Source organism: Colletotrichum chrysophilum (assembly GCF_026319265.1).
Source record: "Colletotrichum chrysophilum strain AFK26 chromosome Unknown scaffold_86, whole genome shotgun sequence".
Classification (NCBI taxonomy): domain Eukaryota; kingdom Fungi; phylum Ascomycota; class Sordariomycetes; order Glomerellales; family Glomerellaceae; genus Colletotrichum; species Colletotrichum chrysophilum.
Genome location: NW_026517373.1, coordinates 95814 through 110521, shown reverse-complemented (window position 1 = coordinate 110521; position 14708 = coordinate 95814). Strand labels below are relative to the sequence as shown.

General features: G+C 50.6%; 5 protein-coding genes across 5 annotated transcripts; 2 read left to right on the top strand and 3 right to left on the bottom strand.

Moving 5' to 3' along the window:
- Positions 1–1014: 1014 nt before the first annotated feature.
- COL26b_009178 (uncharacterized protein) lies at positions 1015–1944 on the top strand (the record flags this gene model as incomplete). Its single annotated transcript, XM_053181918.1, is given in 2 exon segments — positions 1015–1136; positions 1149–1944. 2 exon segments carry the CDS (start codon positions 1015–1017, stop codon positions 1942–1944), a joined length of 918 nt encoding a protein of 305 aa, XP_053034149.1.
- Positions 1945–4607: 2663 nt separating this feature from the next.
- Positions 4608–5393, bottom strand: COL26b_009177 (uncharacterized protein; the record flags this gene model as incomplete). The annotated part of the gene is made up of 1 exon (XM_053181917.1): positions 4608–5393. One exon carries the CDS (start codon positions 5391–5393, stop codon positions 4608–4610), a length of 786 nt encoding a protein of 261 aa, XP_053034148.1.
- An 853-nt stretch (positions 5394–6246) lies between these two features.
- Positions 6247–8150, bottom strand: COL26b_009176 (uncharacterized protein; the record flags this gene model as incomplete). The annotated part of the gene is made up of 5 exons (XM_053181916.1): positions 6247–7149; positions 7202–7303; positions 7357–7554; positions 7605–7834; positions 7895–8150. The coding sequence occupies 5 exons, from the start codon at positions 8148–8150 to the stop codon at positions 6247–6249; spliced, it is 1689 nt and encodes a 562-aa protein (XP_053034147.1).
- A 3521-nt stretch (positions 8151–11671) lies between these two features.
- COL26b_009175 (uncharacterized protein) lies at positions 11672–12538 on the bottom strand (the record flags this gene model as incomplete). The annotated part of the gene is made up of 1 exon (XM_053181915.1): positions 11672–12538. The coding sequence occupies one exon, from the start codon at positions 12536–12538 to the stop codon at positions 11672–11674; it is 867 nt and encodes a 288-aa protein (XP_053034146.1).
- Positions 12539–12980: 442 nt separating this feature from the next.
- Positions 12981–14094, top strand: COL26b_009174 (uncharacterized protein; the record flags this gene model as incomplete). Its single annotated transcript, XM_053181914.1, has 2 exons — positions 12981–13267; positions 13320–14094. 2 exons carry the CDS (start codon positions 12981–12983, stop codon positions 14092–14094), a joined length of 1062 nt encoding a protein of 353 aa, XP_053034145.1.
- Between the last annotated feature and the right edge of the window lie 614 nt (positions 14095–14708).

Below are 14708 nucleotides of genomic sequence, written 5' to 3'. Positions count from 1 at the left end.
CGCCAACAGCAGCGTGTCGCTCTGGGAACCTTACCCGGGAGCCCGCTTGGTACCTTGAAACCCCCCCGGACTGGAGTCTTACTGCCCGAGGCCACTTTAGGAAAGCAATCGTCTGTGATCGCCCGCTTGTGCTGAGTCGAGGCGTAGGACTCACACGTGGGCCTCGCGGGGAAGCGGCGGGAGGTATGCAGTCATGCAAGCCACCCAACATCAGATCGCCATTAGTCTCTAGATTGTTTACTTCCATATTTCCTGAGGTGGTATCTTCAGGAAGCCTTCATTATGGACGTCGAGAATTGGCTTTTCGTCATTACCACCCAGCTGGGTTCATGCCGATCACTCACTAAGCAGGACTCGGGTTCTGTAAATCCACCGCCAAGTGCTAGGGTGTGCACGTCCAAAGGATATGGTGGGACGCCCACAGCTTTGGCAACTCTTGACCATGAAGAGGGGAATCGAGCCACCAACGGCCGTGCGGCTGAAACAGAAAGCCAATTATCCGGGCTATCCTCGCCACTCCGTCCCGTCTGGGCGGCAAATTGACTTAACCTATGTAACACTGTATAGGGTTGCCTGCCTTGAGCAGGTAGCATACCAAACCCAAGTCCAGGGCTGGGGTGTCTTTCAGAACTACATGCATCAATGTCTAAAGATCTCACGGACATGAGTCTTGCACAGCGGTATATCAAAGTTGTTGGTTTTCTTATGAAGAGACGCATGTCATACCACCTTTGCTGATCTTTCCTTCCGGTTCTTGGCATTATCTCTGTCATTCTTGCTGTCCGCGTATTCTTTCCCTCACTCATTTTCGTCCCCTCCCACCGTCATTAGTGTCAAGAGATACTCTGAAATATGGCATCCCGGATTTCTATCGTAGGCGCTGGGCCAGCTGGTTTTGCCCTTGCTGCCGATCTCCAGAATAATGGAAAGAGTACACTGTTGTACTCTCACGAGACTCATTTGCGGCATGCCAATGATGTGATGAGCAAAGGCCGGCTTATGCTCAGCGGCATGATGGAGGGCTTTTCGCACCTGCGCTTGACGACCGACATGAGCCAAGCTGTAGCATTCTCCAAGATTCTCATTCTCACTGTCCCCTCGACTGGGCAGCAGACAATCTTGGAGGAACTGAAACAGTACGATCTTAGACGCCATATAATCATCGCCATTCCCGGAAATTTGGTGTCTTTGTTGATGGATGCTGAGATCGAGGTGGCCAACATACTAGAGACCAACCTGTCGCCGTACTCATGCAGGATGGATGACAACAACCTTCTCGTCTTCGGGAGAAAGAAAGTTGTTTTCATTACAGCCTTGCGAGCCGATATGCGGCCCGGGTTCTACGAAGACATCCAAAGCATCTTCCCAATGAAGCTGAAGTGGTGCAGTAGCGTCATTGAAGTCAGCCTCTCCAATGTCAACGGGGTCTTCCACCCGGCGATGATGCTGATGAACGCCGGACGCATTGAAAGTACTGCTGGAGACTTCATGTTGTATCGAGACGGTCTTACGCGATCCGTGGCCAACACAATGCAAGCGATTGACCAAGTACGAATGGAGATAGGCAGGAAGTTCGGACTTCGCCTCGGAACTGCCGTCGACATATCCAACGAATGCTACGACCAAAGCTTCACCGATCTGGTTGACCTGGCGCAAAGTTCACCACCACATAATAGGCTGAAGGCCCCAAGCGACATCGATAATAGAAATATCACCGAAGACGTCCCAGATCTACTTGTGTCCTGGCATGGCTTGGCTGAAAAGCTGGGCATAGATGCATCACCTATTGCAGCCATCATTGTTCTCGCCGAGATGGCTATGGGTGCGGAGTATCGGAAAACGGGAAGGAATCTGCGGAAGCTGCATTTGGATGGAGTCGGGCGGAGCGAGCTTGTTGCCATGTTCAGCCCTTTTGAAGCAACACAAAACGAAGCGAGATTGTGAGAAAGAGTCTGCGACCCTTATCCATAGCTCAGCGCGCATTTTATCATGACTATGCATATTTCATACTTCTATGGTCGTATATATGCCATTTGTATTCGTAAATAAAAGAAATACATCACTTTTGTTCAGCTCAGTTCAGTCATTCTATGCATGTCAGTATTGATGTTTTTTGCAGGCCAACAGATTTTCTGCATTTAATCCTCTATGCTATATGTCCCTTCTCCGTCTGATCACGTTCTTATTGCTGCTGAAACTATGCTACAAATTCACTTTGTTGATTGGCAAGCTGCGAATCTTGGCACCATGTACTGCCAAGATCCAGGGGATCGGGGCCAAGGCCAATGCAAGGAATGCCAGAAGACTATTTCCCCAACCCCATCCCAGCCTGTGATACATGCTCAGTCCGCTAAGCGGTAAGAATGCCCCAGAGAGGCATCGCAGTACCGCGTTGGCTCCGACAGCACTGGCCGCGTATCGCTCAAACGTATCAATGAGATACGTCTGGATACCAGTGAAGATCAAGATTGACCCGAAGCCGGTGATGGCTGTGCCTATCTGGGGGACAATCCAATGGACACGATATTCGACGCACCAGCCATAAATGAATAGGCCAGCGGGAAATGTCAGTCCCCCAGGAACCGTGATTATGAAGGAAAGTCGATGCTCGGGCGTTGGAGTCTTCCCTTCAGCGACGCGCTTTCTAATTGTTCTGTCGCTGAGTGTACCGATGTAATAAGCCCCTAATAGTGTGCCGATTCCTCCAGGAAGGAATACAAGGCCATCAGCTACCGTTGAGAAGTTATAGACCTCGGTGAAAACAAAGGAATACGTCGCATAGAGCAGGTAAAGCGTCCCGTAGAGGGTTGCGACGTAGGTGCATATGACCGTGATCATCGGACAAGTAAGGAGCAGCTTTGGCGGCCGAACAATGCTTCGACGGAACAGCTCGCTCGGAGTATAGTCTGGCGCGAGAGACGAACGGAAGTTAGCATTTCCCGTCTCCTTACGCAGTCTGGCAGCCTTCCTCTCTAGTAAGACGGGTGGATATGTTTCCTTCAATATGAGAAACATGAATATGCTGACAACGGCAATCTGCCTTCATGGTTAGCTGCGTCCATTAAAAGGCGTCATCGATCACTTACAACGATGGAGATTGCCCAGAACATCCATCTCCAGCCGGCGACCTCCGTGATATAGCCTCCAATGATGGGTCCTGTTGTTGGTCCGAGGATGGTGCCGACAGACCAAATTGATGCAGCTTTCCCCCTCTTCTCTTTCGGCATCAAGTCAGCAATGCTGCCCGAGCCAATCGTTATTGTAGCCACGCCTGCGAATCCAGATAAGAATCGAAAAAACAATAGCATGCTCTCGTTTTTCGAAAAGCCTGACATCATCGTAGCCAGCATGAAAACTACGTTTGACACGTTGTAGATCAACATCCGGCCGTAGAGCTCACTTAACGGAGACAAGAAAAGTGTTCCACATGCAAAGCCTAATACGAAGATTGATACCACAAAGGTAGCGAACGTGTCAGAGTTGGTTTTGAACTCTGCCATTATGAGGGGAACAGCCGGCGCGAGCATTGCGGACACAAGCGGCCTTTTCATGTTAACGTGTGTCTAAAAAGCGACAGTATTTGAGAAAATGTCACTCACACCAAGAAGCTGATGACCGAGATCGTTAGGATATGAGTCCATTTCACCAGAGATGACCAGGTCATTGGATTTTCGGGATCCTCATCTTCTGGTTCGCTCCAATGCACGGCAAAGTGAGTACTTGACTCATCCTCTTCGGCTTTGACAGAGATATCAGGCTTAGACTGCATGTATGTTTGGCTCATTGCCGGATGGTCGTGATTTACTAGGTGTGGTGAACTAGAAGTTAGCTAGGGCATTTAGCTGGAGCTGTTGGTTATAGTGAGCCACCCGATACTTCAAAAAGTTGAGTTGCGGAAGTGCCAAGCACTAGATTCCGTGAGAGCTGTGGTCTGCAGGTACAGGATCGAACACATCGCTTGGCTCGTTGCCAACGGCGTGGAGGTTCAGGGAAGACCCCTTTCGCAACCGGGCGGAACTCTCGGAAAATGCCGTAATGCCCGAGACCGAATCCTTCTACCATCTGGAACCAGGATGGGTTTGTTCCATGCGTCTGCGGCCGTCTCTTAAGGCGTTGACTTCGTCCTATCTAGTCGAGTTTTCCATTAGCCGACAAATGAGGAAAGATGATCCGCGTGGAGATCTTGACGCAGGAACCTTATTCTAGAAACGCGATGCGACCTGCATACACATCGGACTTTTTAACCTTGTCTCAAACTAAATTTGGTGTGTGGCACGGGTAGAGTGAGCGCCAATGATATGCATGAGTAGCGATACGATGGGAGGTGACGTTTTCTAAAGTTTGTCCAAACAATTCTATCCCCCGGGAGATCAATTTCCGTCGGTCTCGTGTTCCCCAGCCGTCAGATCAATGAATCAAGACAAGATCGTCATACGGGTGGTCATACACAAGCCGCCGCCAAACGCGGCTAAGGCTGTGGACATGTTTACGTGAGAACGGCAACTGAATAGGCTATAGCACGAAGAGACAATCATTGAATTATAGCATTGTCGTCTATCACCGTACACAACTGGGATCTCATGGAGACGTGAACTCATGTTAGCCTTCTATCCTCTAGTGGCTACTGTAACCAACAGCTGCATGTCCATGTGAATACCGTCTTTCGTCGTGAGCTTCTCCCATTCCTGCTTCATCTCTTCCCGCACCTTGGAACGTAACTCGACCGGAACGCCACCATAGGTCTTTCCTGAGGAACTTGAGTCTAACCAATTGATCATGGCTTCGCCGTCTTTCGCTGTCTTAACAATCTTGTTTATGACAAAAGTCGTCTCCTTAAATCCCGCACCAGCTAGGAGCTGGTCCAAGTCTTTCTGTTTGATAAATTTTGGCCCGCTGATGACTGGGTAGTTTCGGTATGGCTCTCTACCAAGGACTTCCTCTTTGATCTTTTCGTGTACTGCCTTGTGATCCCCGGAGCCGCCAGACATCCCAAGTCGGCCGCCGGGTCTCAGCACCCTAGCAAATTCCGCAATTGCCGCAGGCTGGTCCTGTACCCAGTGGAACGTGGAGTTGACGAAAATGATGTCGTAAGTAGCCGTCTTGAATTGCGACAGATCCTCGGCTGTTCCCACGTGGAACGACAAGTTGGGCCTTGCTACTTCGCGGGCAAGGGCAAGGCGCTCTTTGCTGGGATCAACACCGTCAACGTGACCCTCCGAGCCGACTATGTCTGCGATGTGAGCTGTGAGGTTGCCTGGTCCGCAGCCAACATCTAGAACACGCATGCCCGGGCCTACTTTCAGTCTGTCAAGAAGGAACAGGCCTGTGTTGAACTGAGTGTCGTTCACGAGGGTGTAACCTCTCGCCAGTTCGTCTGTATCCGTAGCAGCCATTCTGTCGGGTGGTGTCGTAGATCCGGGCAGCCTGCCTTCGGAAGTCGATCACACACTGACGTCTCATTCCAAATGACTGATGGCTTTATACGCGGTTCAGTCGTCAAAGCGCTAACCACTTTCGAGATTCACAAGCCGTGCGTCTCGGCCAATGCGACGGCTTCGTACGTCAACAGTGTAGTCCGCTGCCAAAAAAGCGCTGGGGCGGCCCGAGGTCCAAGTTGACTTTGTGGGGTTTGAGCTGCGGCCCGGGAATCCCGGACAAGGCAATCAGGGAGTCAAAATGTTTACTCGTCTGAAGCTCCCTCATTCATGCCGTTAAACGTTTCGCATTTGTTTGATTGAAGAGTTAGGCATCCCGTCGCTAGTGTCAACCGGACAAAACCGCACGCTTTTGGAGACTCGGGTAATTGAATCCAGAGGGAATGCAGTTGCTGAATCGTAATTGTTTCATGAAGGCTGGCATATATTCCGAACATCCATAGTCATTGTATACGGTATGGGCAGGTTGAGTTGTCCTCTAGAACCATGTATGAGAGTCAAGGCTCCATTTCAGATGCGCTACATGTAACATCGTCACCTGTGACGCAGTAAGTACTGTCGAATTGAGTACCAGGGCCCTTATTCTTTTACTCCGGACTGGACTCGATGTTCTACCGACTTGTCTTATGTTCTCACCTTTGATCTAATAACTGCAACGGGCCGGACGTGGGTTATAAGGATCGTGTATCTTCACACCCAACAGCATCATCTGGAACCCAAAAGATATACACGTCACATGAAGCTGCGAAAGCCCATCGCATAGTAAGAATAAGGCTCTTGTGAATACTGTCAAACCAAATCACTCTCCAACCTAAATGTTCTTAGTCGTACTATCCACTTCCGTTCCCAACTTCTCTTTGCCTTCTGCAGTTTGGCTCTCTGAATCTGCTTCAACGCCATGGACTATGTCACCAAACCCAGTCACAACGTAGGAGAGAAGTGTAGGCTTGTGAGGAAAGAAAATGTTGGAGAAGTAATAAATGAAAATAGACAAGAAGAATCCATAAAGCCAGTTGAAACTGAATAAGTTCGCCAAACCTTGATCAATATGAACAGATGTTGGCGACACCTTTGCGGCCAGCCCAGGCATGACTGGGATGATCACCAGAACCATCGTCAGGGAAGCTCTCCAGTTAGTGCCGTATTTTCCGTAACTATATATGCCATTTGGATTGTAGAGAGCAGGAACATCGTACTTCTTCCGCTTGATGAGCCAGTAGTCCGTGAACAGGATACCCGCCATTGGAGCCATGAAGATGGCATAGGCACTCATGAAGTTGAGAAAAGCCTTGCCAGAGGCAACGATAATCCATGGGCAAAGGGCCCAGCCGCCAATGAAAGCGACGAATACTGTACCGCGACGGATGTTGAACCACTTCGGTGCTACCGTTGTAATATCGTTGGCGAAAGAGACGGCATTGGCGCTGATGTTGACGCTGATCTGCGCAAGGAGCCAAATGGAGGCACAAATGAAGCCTGCAGCTCTACCACCGGCAGTGTTTTGCCACGTGCTGATGATCTCGAGCGGCGTCCAATACGTAACTCCCCATATTTCTTGAGCGGCAGAGGCGGAGATGACACCGAAGAGAGCGACAATTGTCTTGAAGAAGGGTATAACAGGCAGCTGCCACACCTGGGAACGTCTTTCTTTGCTGAAGCGAGAAAAGTCCGCAATGTTTACAGCGAGAGTGCTGTAACCACCGGTAACGCTTGTCTGCAGGGAGGTAAGTCCCCATGAGCCCAAACGACGATCGAGGTTTGCTTACAAGATTAGACAGCCACAGCCATGCACGCTCTGAGCCATGAACTTGACTGGGCTTGTTGAGGAAGTCACCACCACCACCAGCACGAAGTGAAATCCATATGACCTTGAAGAATTTTGTCAGAACCACAACATGAAAACTAATTTATGAACACTTACCATTGCGAGGGCCATTGGCGGTGTAAGAAATGTCTTCACCCAAAACATCTTCTGCAGCTTATGCGTCGGAATCAGAAGCAGAGGGAATTGAATTAGCCAGTAGATCAGGTATGATATCATTCCCACTGTGGTGAGACCGGCTGAAGCAGGTAGGTGATTGGGGATGTCCTTGAAACTAGGCCAGATGGCAGCGATTACCTAGCAGCACTGTCAGACAAGAACCGCCAACATCTCTCGGCCATACTCACAGAGGTCACGCATGTCGCACCGCCAGCCGTCTGCACGCCAAACCAGAACATAGCCAATATGCCACGGCTTACAACGGCAAAGTAGCTGAACCAATAGCCAAAGCTAGCCCGAGAGGCAATTGGGAATGGAATATGCAGATCAGACCCGATTGCCCCGTTCAAGACTGTTGGAATGGCATTGCAGATGCCGGCAACCAAGACAATCAGGATGGCATCGGTAGCAGAAAGGCCTTTAACGGAAGGTTAGCTTGGTGTTGAAAATTGTGAATAAAACACCATCGCCATCTTACCAGTTGTAACAATAGCCGCGCCAGTGTTCCAGGTCGAGATAGTCACAAGATCCGAGAACCAGTACGTGATGAAGGCCCCTTTGCCCCACGTTCGCCTTTCCGGAGGCACGGGGTCCATGTCCGCGTTCGTCCATACCTCAGGGGGCGCGATGCTGCTCTCCTGCTTCGAAAGTTTCCAGCTTGTGGGCTCGGCAAGCCGAAGCTTGATCTTTTCTTTGGCAGCTTGGCCACGTTCTCGGTAAGTCATGTTTTCCATCGTGACCATCTTACTCGAAGAGCTGACAAGCTCACGAACATTAGCAGCTCTTGTAAGACAGGAAGGCAAACAATTCTGATCAGAGATGAATGACAGTCGAAGACCTAATGGTTAGACGTGAATAAGCCATGCTCATGAGCCTGCAGGTAATATTTCAAGCAAGAAGCTCAACTTGCATGCGGTACACGATTGCAGCCAATTGCGAACCCTTGTAGATAGAGTTGATCTGAATTGGTAGTGGGTGGAGATAAGGACGATTTGAATGCAGACCTCGGCCGGGGTGCTATCGGGGACTCCATCTTTGACGATCCCCGGCCATCGGATAGCGGGGCCGTCACACCCTGGAGCTAGCCAGAACCAATGACGGACTTTGAGATCCTAATCTCTGATGTCGTTGGTTCATCCCCCAAAGATAACGCGGGAGGCAATCAGAGCAAAGGCACCGGGCAAAGGGAATTTGCCAGTGTTGATCCATGAAACTTGAGGATTTGTTCTGCTTGCCCGTATCTTGTCCCCGAGGACTTCTTTTCGGCAACTTTTGACATTCCACCTAATATGTCAGTATCCGCTTCGTTGGCATCGAACAGTCGCAACCGACTGGCCTGCGCGTCCTGTACACGAAGGAAGGTGAAATGCAGCAAGACTGTGCCATGTAGCAACTGTGTCCGAAGGTAGAGTAGCCTACGGGGAAGGCACCGAATGTCTCGGTCGTTGTTCTGGAAAAGTTTTCTGAGCGGGATGCTAACTTGCGCAATCCATACTCTTAGAGGCGAACAGGATGCATGCGTTCTCGGATCAACCGAGACGGACTCATCCACAGTAGTAGATTCCCGAGCCTCCCCTCAACATCGATCACCGTCGGATGCCGCCCGACAACTCCATGTTCTCCACCGCAGGATAGCCGAACTTGAAGCCGAAGTGCAAAGAGCTACTTCCGGCACAGCATTACAGCACAATCCTCCACCTGCAGAAGACGAGGAAACTTCCCATGAAGTGCTGCACCTTGATCCAACTTTGAATCCGCCCGAGTCCATAACACATCGGACGGATGTTCAGAATAATCGACTTGACAGCAGCGATGCCGTTATGAAAGACGCGGCATCTATTCTGGAGTTTCTAGCTTGGGGGCGACATAAGGACCCCGAATATCATTCCACTGTCTCGCCCGAGGCTACGTTGACTGCCGGAACGGCTTCAGGCGATGTTTGGGACAAAGGTTCTCACGTCATAGAGTCTGCGATCGATCCTTTTGGAGATTGCTCTCAACTTTCCGTCATTCAGCTACTGCTCCCAAGTCCGCAACAGGTGTGGCAGCTGGTTCAATACCACGAAGAGTGCTTACTTTGGTATCATGGCTCATTCTTCGCACCGAGTTTCCGCGACCAGCTGGAAGCCTTCTATGCTGACTACGGCGGCATGATTGACAGACCCGGCGTCAATTTGCAATGGGTTGCTCTTCTTTTTTCCATCATGACGGGAAGTCTGGTCTGCTCCCCACCTGCTACCCTGCAATCCTGGGGCTTCCGCGATCCGGAACGGAGAACTCTGTCCAAACGCTGGTTTGGTGCGGTCTTGACGTGCTTGAACAGAGCTGATTATACTGCCAATCTGAGCATCTTATCCTGTCAAGCTATTGCAACAAACACCATATCCGCGCATCTTCTGGGATTCAGCAGTTCTCAAAGCATCCAGCTTGCAGCAGCTGTTCGCATAGCCCAGTCACTTGGTCTTCACCGTCTAGGCAGTGAGACAACTCGCAATACGATCGATAGGGAGATTGGTAGACGGGTCTGGTGTCAGCTGTGCAGCCAGGACTGGTTTGGAATACCATTCTCCGAAAGCTATTTGATCAATCCACTGTATTCGACTTCCGAGCCACCATTGAACTGCCATGATCAAGATTTGCTGCCACTACCAGTGGACACACCGACCATTACGAGCTATTGCCGATTTCTTCGCGAGGTCGCCTCTATTATTCCCCAGCTTCAAGATGATTTGATGGTTCGAAACACTGCTTATACTCGATATGAGCAGGTTTTGGCTTGGGATGCTCGCCTTCGTACTCTTGTGACAACAGAGAGACCGATGTTCCTTTCGCACGTTCCCATCGACCCGAAGTGGCCCTGTTGGATTCCTTGGGCTCGCCGTGCTCTAGCAATCAGCTCCGGCCATAAGATCATTATGATCCACCGATCATTTCTCTCTGACAGTTTCATCAATCCCGCTTTCGCATTCACACGTCGGACGTGCCTTGCAGCGTCAAAGACCATCATCAAAGAGTACAAGTGTGTTGTAGATGAGGATGGACCAACGCTCTGGATACACCAAGCATTCTCGGTTGCCGCGTCGGTCATACTTCTGCTGGACGTCCTTCACAGAGACCCCAACGATAGGGAATCAGCTGCGCACAAGCAGCTTGCCGAGAGCGTCATTGCGATACTACATAATCACCGAAATAGCATGATTGCCGTAAGGGGTATCAAGCTGCTAGGTGCGTTGTTAGCGGAGGTTTCCAAAGTTGCTTCAACAAGTGGAGCCCCAAATCAAGGGCGAAAGCGTAGGAGACATGATGACACTTTCGGCTCATCCAATGCAGACAGCCCCCGAAACAGCAGATCAGGGTATAAGTTCGACCTTCCAGAATTCGTCAAGGCGTTCTCCGTGGGCACGGCCAGCAGTCAGTCGGCTGGTTCATCTCGTTCTGCCGGTCAACATCAATCACAAATGGATGTACAGGTTGAGGATCCTCAAGAGAGCGATGATGTGGGCGAACCTGGCGGGGAAGATGCTGGCCACATCATCGAACCCTCTCTCGGTTACTCATTTAATACGGTGGGACTTGACGGCGCCAACAGTTTCGAGAACCTCTTGTACCTCGTGAACCACGACTGTTTTTCTGTGCCTTGAGACTCTATCGTTGCTTTGGGCTCATTGACTTCCCCCTTCGCAATGTGAGCTAGACTTAATTTACAGACTGCCTATTTTTCGTGTGTTTCCAACTATTCTCTACATAATTATTATCATAGTTGCTATCTATACTATCTTAGTTATCGTAGCTGCCGTCGTCGTCGTCATCGTCGTCGTCGTCGTCGATGTTGTTGTCGTTGTTACCTCCGTTTTTTAATCCCGTCTACTATCGTCCTCGATCGGACTCAGTCAGTACATAGCAAATTCAGTCGCGCAAAACTAAAAGAGATCGGCTATTTTCTAGCGAAGTATCGCACATGCTGTATAGTCCCTATGCTACTCACTCCTATCATCTTTTCTATTGAATCCCGATGATTATCATTAGTATTGTCCTCTTCACCCTCGTTGTCTCTATCCGCCCGTATAGAGAAGGCTTTCGGTAAGCGTCTACAGAACGCCAGCCAACCAACTGTTTCACTATGCGATGTTAAAAGCTTGACCTGTGATTGACAATTTGTAAGTTCCCTTTGCAGGGCGCAACCCCTCTCGGGCGAAACCACCAGAACGAAGTTCATTTAAGTCGAATCTTAGTTCACTTCCCTCACAAGTCTTATCTAGATCACCACCTTCCCAAGAAGCTCTGTGACAGCTTGCTCTACAGCTTTCAAATCCTCGATTATAGGCTGGTGTCCACTCTTCACAACTTCAACCCATCTTTCTCCACTCAACAGCTTGCTAAGCTCCCGAGATCGTTCGACGGGACTAATCATGTCCTTATCTCCGGCAATAAATGCTGCAGGACATTTGATAGCCGAATAGTCAGGGTCCGTATGCTCCAAGTTCACAAGCGCCTCGCACGTCTGAGCATATCCCTCCGGATCCGATGCAGCAACCATTTTACGAATGGCCTCTCGCGCCACAGGATCGGCCGAGCGGTCGGGTGTGTCCTCATAAAAGTTCGACTTGGTCGCCATTTCCGCTCCGCACAGTATTCCTTTCTCCCTCACGTTTGCAGCGAGGTCAAGCATGCGTTGGCGGGCTGCAGGAATATGTCCAATGGCTCGGCCGGGACCGAGGAGGACGAGGCCGGCAACGTTGTCGGGATGCTGGGCTGAGTAGTGCAGCGCGACGATGGCGCCGAGGGAGTGGCCGATGATGATGGCTTTGCTCGCATTTGTTTGCATTTGAGGAGATTCTTGGAGAGATGTGAGGAGATCGTGTAAGTCGGCGACATGGCCCGCGATGGTGAGCTTTCCTGTTTGGTCGGCCAGTGGTGTCTTGCCGAAACCTTGAAAGTCAACCAAGGCAATTTTGTAGGAACTGGGTAAAACTGGCAAGAGTCTTTCAAAAGTTTCAGTCGAGCCTCCCAGACCGTGAAGGCAGACCAGGGGCGGTCCAGAGGGGTCGCCGGCGAGGAGGTAGTGAGTCTTGGTCCCGAAGGAGGTGGTGACGTAGCAAGAAGACGGCGCTGAATTCGTCATTGTGAAGGCTACAATTCTTGCAAAGATCTCTGTTTGTGTCTCGCCTCAGACGTCTTTGTTTGACATAAATCGGATTCGCAAACAAAATAGCTTACATTGCGATCCTCTTGTCGAGGTTTCGTCTTCCCGCAGAACAATCATCTCGACAACACCCCTGTCACTTCGGCCGAGGAAGTTCAGGCTCCACCCTTGGGTTCGGCCGGGCTCAGACTGTCTGGTTTTGACTGATCGATAAGATTGACGTCCGATTCCGATAGAGCCACACCAGTAGGCGAGGATCTCTCACTGGGTTGGCTGCATTTTGGTCGGTGATATTGAGAACACCAGCAGTCTGATACAAGAAGCGGCAGTTAAGGAAAACCCGGTTAGCTTTTAGAATTCGACCCTAAACTCTCTCAATTCAATAGATGAGAACTAGTCATCGTTCCAACCAGAATTCATCATGGTCATCACGTCTGTTGTCACCGAAGAGGCAACCTGCCTAGAGCCTCAGAAAATCCACTTCACTCTCCCACATGCTCAAGCTACAAGCGGCCGCGTAGTCCCCATAGCGCATGCGAAATCCAGCAAAGTCGACTTTGGCGCCGAGATCTATGGCATTGATCTCAACAACTTCACTGATGCGGACTTCGAGCTCATTTCAGATGCGCTGCACGAGTACAAGCTTCTTGTCTTCAAGGAGCAGCCAGAGATGCTGAAGTCGCAGCAGCAGTACAAGTTGACTTCAAAGTGTGTGAACCACTATGTCAATTCCTTTTCGGGCTGCTAACACAAGCCTCAGTTTTGACCCTGATGAGAAGACTGGGGGTTTTGCGCACGGCAAAGATCCCTTTCTCGTCCACCACAACGGCGTTGACTTCTTCGGCATCCCGAAACGCCCCGCGATTCCCGACCAACCCCAAGTGCATATCCTCGGTCGCGGACCATTGCCTGACAACCACTACGGCTTTCCTCCTGGCTTTGAGGTCCAGGGGATAGACCATGAAGAATTTCACCTTCCGCCGCATATCCCTGCAGATGAACGTGAAGCTGGCGCCTCTCGATTCTATCAGTGGCACTTTGACGGGGCTCTCTATGCGATTCCCCCGCCTCGAGTAGGCTGCCTACTAGCGGTTCGGACGCCCAAAGGTCCGGATGTCACTGTCCGGTGGGAGGATGGCAGCGGGACCGAGATGAAAATGGCTCCCGGCGCTACGGCCATGGTGGCTGGCAGCAGAGCCCTGGCCCTTCTCGACGAGGAGACTCGCAAGATTGTCATGAACAGTCGAATCGAGTACGCCCCTCATGCATTCGTCTGGATGTCAGGCGCTCACAGCACACGTCTCGGGCACCTAATCGAGACGGAGGGCCTTGAGAAGCCGCTGGGCCAGCTCCCGAAGTGGAACAAGGAGAAGGTTTGTATTTATCCGATGGTTTGGACAAACCCCAAAACGGGCGAGCAGTCGCTCCAGGTCCATGGGCAGGGTGCCTTCAAGTTGTACTTGAAAGATAGTCCCGATGGCAAGGAGACGATTGTGGATGATTTGACAGAGGTCAGGGCGTTTATGGACAAGTGAGTCTGCCAGCAACCCAATGAAACTTCAGCATGACTGATCGACTATGCATAGGATCATGAAGCCTGCTCTGCAACCGGAGAACATCTACGCCCACCCACACCAGGAGCAAGACGTAATTCTATGGTACAATCGAGCACTTTGGCATAGTATTGTGAGACCTCTGAGCAATCTGAAACCGAGTAATCAGACACTGACCTATTTCAGACCGAGTTCCCTAAGTCTTACGGTCCTCGTGTGATGCATCAGTGCAATGTGGCGGCGAGCGACCACCCTGCCGCCTGAGAGGATTCCCAACATGCAGTGTGATTTTAAGGAGGAAATATCGTTGTAGCTTTAGCAGTAGACCGGAATGAATTGGACTTTCTCACTTGCCTGCATCTTGGACTCTACCACTACAGATGAGCGCAAGCCCCCAATACCGTCCTTCTAGACCCGGTCGCCAATGCATGCTATGGCATTCGGTCATAGCAGCGAACGACTGTTGTGTGCTACCGTTTGCCGAAGTCTCACGCCTCCACAAAGACATTTTCCAATTCACGTTGTAATACGTGTTCTGTAAGCGCTCTCGACCAGCTCGGCCGAAAACATCAGTGGCTGTGATAAGATCGGGAGCT